General features: G+C 53.1%; 1 protein-coding gene across 1 annotated transcript in view; it reads left to right on the top strand.

Moving 5' to 3' along the window:
- LOC113205305 (glutamate receptor ionotropic, kainate 2-like) overlaps positions 1-8,059 on the top strand; it is a 9,366-nt gene extending 1,307 nt beyond the window's left edge. The window contains exons 2-14 of the mRNA XM_052267951.1: positions 261-416; positions 920-1,104; positions 1,199-1,359; positions 1,697-2,015; positions 2,245-2,400; positions 2,826-3,058; positions 3,173-3,425; positions 3,490-3,713; positions 3,995-4,132; positions 4,628-4,762; positions 6,418-6,848; positions 7,109-7,383; positions 7,772-8,059. Coding sequence (XP_052123911.1) covers positions 261-416; positions 920-1,104; positions 1,199-1,359; positions 1,697-2,015; positions 2,245-2,400; positions 2,826-3,058; positions 3,173-3,425; positions 3,490-3,713; positions 3,995-4,132; positions 4,628-4,762; positions 6,418-6,848; positions 7,109-7,383; positions 7,772-7,999 — 2,894 coding nt within the window. The 3' untranslated portion in view covers positions 8,000-8,059. The remainder of the gene's footprint in view (positions 1-260; positions 417-919; positions 1,105-1,198; positions 1,360-1,696; positions 2,016-2,244; positions 2,401-2,825; positions 3,059-3,172; positions 3,426-3,489; positions 3,714-3,994; positions 4,133-4,627; positions 4,763-6,417; positions 6,849-7,108; positions 7,384-7,771) is intronic.
- The last annotated feature ends 1,203 nt before the right edge of the window (positions 8,060-9,262 follow it).

The raw sequence follows: 9,262 nt of genomic DNA, 5'->3' as shown, positions 1-9,262 counted from the left end.
GATCGAATGGGGTCATCCAGCCCAGCCATCCTCATGAAATTCGCACGAGGAGTCGTCTGGGTCATCCGGAGGCGACCCGCAGCGGTAACTCTGGCGGTAACTCGGCGGTGACCTGTTAACGCCACAACTACTGCATCAACCGATTCATCCTCGAAAAATTAAACACATTGAGGACTGTGGTGAAGATTCACATTTAGGTTACTTCAAATTTTAGTTTTCGAGAAATAATCACACCAAAAACTATGCTTTGGCTTTGGCAGCGGGACTGTTCTACGAGCACGAGTGGCAGGAGATCATGGCCTTCAAGGCGGCCATCGAGCGTGTCAACATGGACAAGGTGGTGCTGCCCGACGTGAAGCTGGTCCCCGTCGTGGAGGTGCTCGATTCGACGGACGGCTTCAGCCTTAGCAAGAAACGTAAGTCGAGCGGAGGCCGATGACCCGTCTTGGGAGGTCGTACACTCACCCCCGGAAAGTACGTCCGTCATTCACCGTTGCGAACCTGCAAAAAAATGACTCACCCCCTGCGAGCTCTTGTAGCGCCTGGCGGGTAGGCAGCATCTCGTCTGCAGTGCATGCGTGCACTGCGGCGTGGCCTACCCTGAGTCTCACAGGCGTCAAGGTCCCGTAATTCGCCGACAGAATCGCAGAAAAACGGGCGTGGTTTCCGGAAGATCCGAAATACGTGCGTCATTTTGTAGAGGACGGGGCATATTTGTACTACTTAAGTTATTCCACGGGCACGCGGATACATTTTTCATGGCCTCATATGTATTAAAATGGAGAGATCACATTCATGTGGCGTGAAGAAATGCCCCCACTTCTTAAAAATTTCGTAAATTGCGTACTATTCCAGACAGTCTGAAAGTAAATCGCATATAAAGTAGTTTTAAAAGCACTCACCCTCTGGCGTTGTCCAGTTTGCAAGCTGACGGAGCAGGGCGTCGCCGCCATCTTTGGTCCGAGCCGCAAGGAGAACATCAACATCGTCACCTCCATCAGCGAGACCCTTGAGATCCCGCACATCCTCACGCAGACGTTCACCTCCAGGCGGCCGACCAAGGTCAGCGTGAACATCGCGCCGGACCGCAAGAGCATCTCCCAGGTGACGTGATAGGCTTTCGACTCAATCTCCTCTCTGGAAAACGACGTCGGAAATGAGTTCCGTAACGGGGTGGAAATGGACTTCCGGTCGGCAGGCGATTGTGACGCTGCTGCAGGACGACATGGGGTGGGACACGTTCACCGTCATCTACGAGGACGACGAGGGCCTGTTCCGGCTGCAGGAGGTGCTCAAGGCCCACGGCCCGCTCGACCCGCCCATCACGATGCGCCGGCTCGGCGAGGACCCGGACATTAGGTGAGGACGGGAGCGCAGCGCTGCCGGACTTCCGGTCCGCGGGGACGGGGCTGGCACTTCTGGGCGCGGGACTGGACTTCCGGGGGCTGGGCTGTGGGAGCGAAAGTAGATGAGCCATTTCGCATCGCGTCCCGTCGATAGGCGTCACAATGATGTGGCCCCCTTTACTTGGGATTTTAACTTTCCGGGAAAAGAATATTTGGGAAATCATTCAAAAAGAATTTTTCGTGAAAAGTATTTTTTTCCACTAATTTTTCCAATTGTTTTTCTGAAAAAAGTTTTCACTTTCCCTGGTAAAATTTCGGATTTTCAAATCCCCTCCTCTTGGTGTGTGCAGGCCGCTTCTCAAGAACATCCGCAACAGCAGCGAGTCCCGCATCCTGCTGGACGTGTCCGCCGACAAGCTCATGGACATCTTCCAGCAGGCTAAGCAGGTCAACATGATGGGCGAGTACTTCAGCTACCTGGTCACCTCGCTGGACGCGCACACGCAGGACTTCACCGAGATGAACGAGTGGGGCCTGTCAGTGTCCAACGTGACCGGGGTGCGCCTGGTGGACCCGGACTCCTCCGTGGTGCAGAACGCGCTCCAGGACTGGCTGTACAGCGAGCGCCTCCGCGGGACCACCGTCACCCTGGCCGCGTCCGAGATCAAGGTGAGGACGCACGGCTACCGAGAAAATCACGTGCCTTGGGATTTAAAAGTAGTTTCAAACTCTCCCATAAAAAGATGAAAAAAAATAAATGAAAAGTTGCCCGAAAGATGAAAAAAAAGGGAAAAATGAAACTTTCCAGGAAAAAGTAGAGAGATTGAAAAAAATTCCCAAAGATACTGTTTTGGAAAAGCAAAATCCCTACGTTCACCAACCGGTTCCCACCCCGCAGGCTTCCTCTGCGCTCATCAACGACGCCGTGCACATGCTGGCGCGCTCGCTGCACCTCCTGAACCAGACCACGCCGTCCATCTTCGAGGAGCCGCTGTCCTGCGACGGCGCCAGCACCTGGCAGCACGGCGTGCGGATCGTCGAGTTCATGAAGGCCGTGAGTCAGACCCCGCCGCCACGCCAGAGCTGTAACAAAGTTTCGAAATTCTACAGAGTTGTATTCGAGGGGTTGATAACTCCCCTGCCAAATGTACACCCCTAATTCTGCCCAATTCAAACTAATTCAGACTAATTCAATCTAATTCAAACGAATTCAAAAGTAATTCAACTAATTATGTCCAATTCAAGACAATTTACATTCAATTCAAGTCAATTCAAGCCAATTTAAGCCAATTCACACTAATTCAGCAGAATAAAATCGCAATGATTCAAACCAATTCAAAAACAATTGAACCAAATTAGTCCAATTCAAATTCAATTCAAGCCAATTCAAATTCAATTTTTGAAATTTGTACACCCAATTCAGGAGTTATTCACCCCTCGGTTGTATTGAAGTTAATGTTTGCGTCGACGTGCTTCCAGCAATACAGCGATCCGGAGTACGAGGCCGTCGGCATGACTGGGCCGCTGTCGCTGAGCGCCGACGAGAGTACCGACGGGTCAACTTCACGCTCACGCTCATCGACACGCGGTCCAACAACGCGACGGGCACGTGGAACGCCTCGGGCATCCACCTGTTCCGCTCCGTCGAGGACATGGAGCGCAGCGTCCGGGACATGCTCTCCAGGAGGCTCATCAAGGTCGCGTCCAGGCTGGTGAGTCGACAGGGTCCGTCCACGTCCCGTAGCCTGAAAAAAAATAAACAAACGTGTCCTTAAACCCTGAAATCAATCGGAGAACCGTGAAAAAAGTGCAACACTCTCGCAAAGCGACGTAATGTATGCAACAAAGCTCAAGCTGGTTCTGTCTCTCCTCCAGGGCATGCCGTTCCTGGAAAGGAAGGCCAACTGGAGCGAGGACATGGGCAACGACGGGTTTCGTGGTTACTCCATCGACCTGATCTCGGCCATCGCCAAAGAGCTCAACTTCACGTTCGAGTTCTACCTGGTTGCGGACGAGGCCTACGGCAGCCGCAACAGGGACGGCAAGTGGAACGGCATCATCAAGGACCTCATGGACAGGGTGGGTGACTGAGCTACGACCCTTGGCCGGGCGGTGGAGCAGAACACTGACTAGGTGCTTGCAGAAGGCGGACCTCGGCATCTGTGACCTGACCATCACGTACGAGCGGGAGCAGGCGGTGGACTTCACGATGCCCTTTATGAGTCTCGGCATCTCCATCCTGCACACCAAGGCCAAGCCGCAGGACCCCAACCTCTTCTCCTTCCTGGAGCCCTTCTCCACGGAGGTGTGGTTCTACATGGCCTTCGCGTACCTCAGCGTCTCGGTGCTGCTCTTCTTCCTGGCGAGGTTCGTTCGCATCGAGAGTTTCTAGTACTTACAAGTTAGTCCACCTTGGAGACAGATTCTCACAATAATTTACTTTCACGCCGTCGAGAGGTAGGTCCTGGACGAGGTCATGGACGCGATCCTGGACGAGGTCCCGGACGTGGTCCTGGACGAGGTCCTGAACAATGTCCTGGACAAAGTCCTAGACGAGGTCCACGACGAGGTCCTGGACAAGGTCAAATGAGCAAGGTCTTGCAGGGCCTCTGCCTCCACGAGTATGGCGTGCTGCTTGTGCTCCCCAGGATGACGCCGTACGAGTGGGACAACCCCCACCCCTGCGACCCGAACCCGGAGGAGCTGGAGAACACGTTCGACCTCATCAACAGTTTGATGTTCTGCATGGGCTCGTTGTTACAGCAGGGCTGTGACTTTCTGCCCAAGTAAGCCCCCGCGAGACACTCGGGCCGGGCCCCCCGGGCCCCGCCCCCCCCTGCAGCACGCCGCCGTCACGCCCCCCAACAACCTGCTCGCTCGGCCTAGAAACGTTTTCTCTTACCCTTTCATGGTCATGTTGCTTCTGGCCCGGGCCGGGTCCGCCGGGGTCCACCCACGGCCTGGGAGCCGCCAGGGTCGCCCTGACCCCGGCCGAGGGGTACTTCACCAGAAAAAGAAGTGTACACCCTAAAAAAAAAATCAGAAAAAAATAGAAAACAATTAGATAAAAAGTCAGGAAAATCAAGACATAGTGCCAAGAAAAATCAAGGAAACTTAGTGTACGCTTAAACTTATGGTGCAGTACCCCTCGGTCCCAGCCCGACGCTGCACTCCGCCCCCTGTGCCGCATCCTGTGCCGTAACAACTCGGGGGGAGGGTCGCCGTCACCGCGCCAGGTCGTTGCGAGCCCTAGCCTCAGTCTCCACTCGGCTCGTTTGCAGGTTTACGCCTTACGAGTGGGAGAACCCCTCGCCGAACGCCGACGAGGGCTTCCTGGAGTTCTCGCTGAACCTGGCCAACGCCATCTGGCACAACGTGGGCTCCCTGATGCAGCAGGGCTCGGATATCGCCCCAAAGTAAGGGGGTGGGCGGGGGCGGGTGGAGCCGGGGGGACGTCAGAGAGTGGCCTAAAGGGGGTCGTACACAAATTACGCCGTTTCCAAAGGGGGTGGGGTAGCGGGTCACTATTTCACGACCCTCCAAATGAGTACCGGGATGATGATGGAAACCTTTCTAGATGCCATATGGTACACCGTTTCCCTCCCGAGGAATGTGTGTCACCTGCGGGGATCATCAGGGCCGCAGAACGCTTTCTATACGTTTTACAGTCGCACGAGTTTGCCGTGGTGAAAATCTAACTGTTCGATGGGCTTCAATCGACATCCGGAACTTCGGATGCTTAATTTCGCCCATTCGAGCGATTCAAGCAGTTTACCAGAGAAATCTGTCAGCGATTGACGATATGAAAGAAATAGAACAAAGAAACAGCCGCTGAAAATATTTTTTTCTTGCATATTTTACCTCAGAAAAATGTGGGTAAAAATTACAGGAAACATCCTTAAACATTTTTACAGAAATATTTGGTATCAGTTTTACAGAAATTTTGTGGAGTTATTTTTACAAGTGTTCTGTAATTTTACAAACACTGGTACCAGACTTTATATTGGCGTCTAGTATACCCAGACTTTATCTGTAAAATCTCCCCGAAAATTTCTAACAGTGCAACCGACTTAAAGCCTATCGTGCAGAGTTGATCACCACGACAAAAGTCATTGATTCTTCCAGCGCGCTTCATCCGATGACGTAATTTGTAGACGACCACCCTTTTCACTTCGTTTTTCGCTCGACTTTTAACAGGCCTAACGACCAATTCAAACGCGACCGCGTTACTTTTCGTTTTCCTCTAGTTTTGCTGTTTTGTTTGTGCGTGTGTGCGACCCCCCCCCCTCTGTAAATAATTGCTCCTTTCCCCTACGTCTGGGCTCGGCACGGAGAGCACCACGTGTCTGTTGCCTGTCTCAGTGGCCATGTACCTCCCCCCTCCCCTTACCTGGGGCCCCGTCTCGCGGTCGCCCTACTAATAATGCGCGTTAGTCCCTCACCCCCAACGCAGTGCTCATAGCTGTCGTTGAGGCAGTATTATCTATCGATCTAGAGGCCTCCCATATACCACTGACAACACTGTTAAAAGTTTGCCGGGTGAATTTCCATCAGCTTTGATCAGTACAGAGTATACTGTCGAAGTCAGCCCCGCGGCCGGGCCCGGCGCGCCCCTCCCTCTCGCTTCAGCTAGCCACAGCCATCGGCCTTATTGTGTGCTTTTAACGATACCTTAACCAAGAAGCCATAACCGCCCCATTCAGGGTTAGGCGTTACGATGCTTAACGTTTTCCTGCAACCTCAAACGTTAGCCAACAAAAACCCAAGTGTGTGAATGTCGCACACTTGTTGGTGTGCGAAAGTCATTCTCACAGGCGTGTGAATTTCAAATGAAAATTCACACCTTTGTTCTCTTAAGTGTACGAATGGTCATTCACACACCAACAAGTGCGTGACATTCGCACACTTTTCGTTTTTAGTGTTGACTAGCTGAAGAAACAAAAGTGTACGCAACGGCTTTAATTCATACTAACCATTTAAATGAAACTAAAATTTAGAGGAAGAATTCGGTCATTACTCAGACTAACCCTTGCAAAGCCGCCCGTCGTCAGTGGTCGCGTATTGTCGCCAGGGCGCCGTCGACGCGCATGGTGGCGGGGATGTGGTGGTTCTTCACGCTCATCATGATCTCGTCGTACACGGCCAACCTGGCGGCCTTCCTAACCGCCAGCCAGAAGACGGCCCAGATCGAGAGCGCCAAGGACCTGGTGCAGCAGACCAAGATCCAGTATGGCTGCATGAAGGGCGGCTCCACCGAGTCTTTCTTCTCCAAGTCCAACTACTCGGACTACCAGCGCATGTGGGACGTGATGGAGAACGCCGAGCCGTCCGTGTTCGTCGCCAAGAACACGGACGGCGTGGAGCGTGTGATGAAGTCCGAGGGCGGCTACGCCTTCCTCATGGAGTCCGTGAGCATTGAGTACCAGGCGGCCAGGAAGTGCGAGCTGCGCCAGGTCGGCGGGCTGCTGGACTCCAAGGCCTACGGCGTGGCCCTGCCTAAGAGTGAGTGGACCAGCCCCGACAACCCCGAGTTACATTTACATTACCGGCAGCAACAACGACCGGATTACCCTCTGGTTACCTTTGGGTTACCTTCGGGTTACCCTACCCTCGGTTTGCCTTGGGGTACCCTCAGGTCACCCTCCGGGTACTCTCGGATTACCCTTGGATTACTTTCAGTCAGATTACCTCGCATTACCCAAGTCGCCCCCCCCCCCATTTCCACTCCACCCCCACTGACGCCGTGGTCCCGGTGCCCGCAGACTCGCCGTACCGCAGCCTGGTCTCGGCCGCTGTGCTAACGCTGCAGGAGACGGGCCGGCTGGCGCAGCTCAAGGACGTCTGGTGGCACCAGCTGGACGACGGCACCAAGTGCAGCTCCCAGGAGTCGGCCGGCGAGGTAGACAGCTCGGGCAAGCTCGGCATCGGCAACGTGGGTGGCGTGTTTCTCGTCCTCATGTACGGCTGCATCGCTGCCTTCTTCATGGCCATCATGGAGTTCGTGTGGAACTCGAGGCTCGTCGCAATCGAGAACAAGGTCTGCATTATTGAGCTGCACATCTAAAAACAATTTAGCTTCGTGTAGCTAAAACCATTTAAACTTCGCTTCGTGTGGCTAAAAACAACTTGGCTTTGTGTAGCTAAAAACATATAAGCTTTGTGTAGCCACATAGTTCAAATTTTAGCAACATAACACAAATATAAGTTGCATATGTTTTTGGCTACATAGCTCAACTTTTAGCTATTGACCTTAATTTTTATTATATTTTATTACACAAATTTCAATTTCGAGCTACAATTCTTAATTTGAGCCTACATAACTATGTTGCAAACAATTTAGCTATCTAGCTAAAAGAATTAGCCCGGTAGAATTGTGATTTATAGCTTAAAATTGAGTTTCTCCGACAACGGCATTTCGCTTTCAGATCGGCGTCGGGGAGGCGCTGGTGAAGGAGCTCAAGTTCGCCGTGCGCTGCTCGGACTCTACCAAGCCCGTGCGCTACAAGGACAGCTCCAGCAGCGGCAGCTCGTCCAGCAGCCGCAGCGTCCACAGCAGCACGCGGTCCAGCGCCAGCGGCAGCGCGCGTGGCAGCCGCGCCAGCATCGCCAGGCGGGCGGCCAGGGCGTCGGCGCCCTCCGCCGCCAGCCCCTGAGGAGGGGCGCTCAGCCAAAACACTCTTCTATGTAGAATAGAAAGCGTAGCTGTGATCTCATTCGTGTACTTATTTTTATGATGTGCTTCAGTTTGTTAAACACTTTTCTCACGACTCTACTACAACCCCCCCCCAAAAAAAAAGAGTAAATAATAAATTATCATTGAACAATGAACCGAAAAGAAGTGTTTACTTTAAATGTGATGGGTGTAATTAAACAAATTCACAATAATTCAGGATATTTTAAATTAAGAATTAAGAAATTAAGTCTGAGGACTTCATTTCTGAGCACAACATTACATTAGCGTTCTAAGTCTCCCTCGTTTTTAGGAAGTCGTTAAAACGGCTTTTCCGTATGCTACTAAGCCAGTTGTTGAGATATTTTTGGACAGTAATGATATGCGGCACTGCAGCCTGATCCAGTTGAAATATACAATCCAGCGCACCAGCAACCCAGGAAGCAGTCAGAGCTCCTTCCTAGCCCCAGCTCAAGCAAGCATAAACTTGATCCAATCTTTTCACTGAAAACAAGAAACCAAATGCATGGGTATTGGTCGAGCCCGGGTGACACTTATCAAAAAGCATTTTGCTTTTGGGACACACGAAAGAAAGTTGAAATGCGAAATTAAGAACGCCAACGCTTTGGGCAACACCGAGCACGAAGCCCGTACTGAGAACTTCCAAACGCCCTCAACGCCAAATCAAGCCAAATTCACCCCACCTTACGCCACATCAGGCCCAATTCAACTCAGTTTAAGACAGATCAAGCCCACATTACGCCAGATCACGCGAGATCAAGCCTACATCACGCTGGCTCATGCCAGCTGCCAGTACAGTCAGGTCAACAACTATATGACGACATTGTTCTGAGAGGTACATGACACCCCGCCGGCTCAAGGCAAATGGTTGAGTCTCCGGTGCCGGTATTGTGTGTGCTGCGATGATGACGTTCTCTGTGACGGGAGCAGGAGCACGGCGGCTAACGGCCCGGTCGGCGCGGCAGCCACTTAGCGTCGTCCAGCGGGTGTCTGTCGGCGGGGGCGTCGGCCGCTGGCCCCCGCTGGCGGGACGGCGCAGTCAGGATGCGTCCGCGGGCGGCTGTGGGGCTCGTGCTGCTCGCCGTGCTGCTCGCCGTGGTGCAGGCCGCCGGGGCCGCCCGCGCGCACCAGTGTGGCGGCCTCGCCAACGCGACCCGGCCGCACCACGGCGGCGACCTGCTCTCCCGACGCAGGCGATACGTGGTCTTCCCCACGGGCAGCTCCA

The sequence above is a fragment of the Frankliniella occidentalis genome, unplaced genomic scaffold (assembly GCF_000697945.3).
Source record: "Frankliniella occidentalis isolate FOCC.00 unplaced genomic scaffold, Focc_3.1 Scaffold61, whole genome shotgun sequence".
Classification (NCBI taxonomy): domain Eukaryota; kingdom Metazoa; phylum Arthropoda; class Insecta; order Thysanoptera; family Thripidae; genus Frankliniella; species Frankliniella occidentalis.
This window is presented reverse-complemented; position numbering and strand designations above follow the sequence as displayed.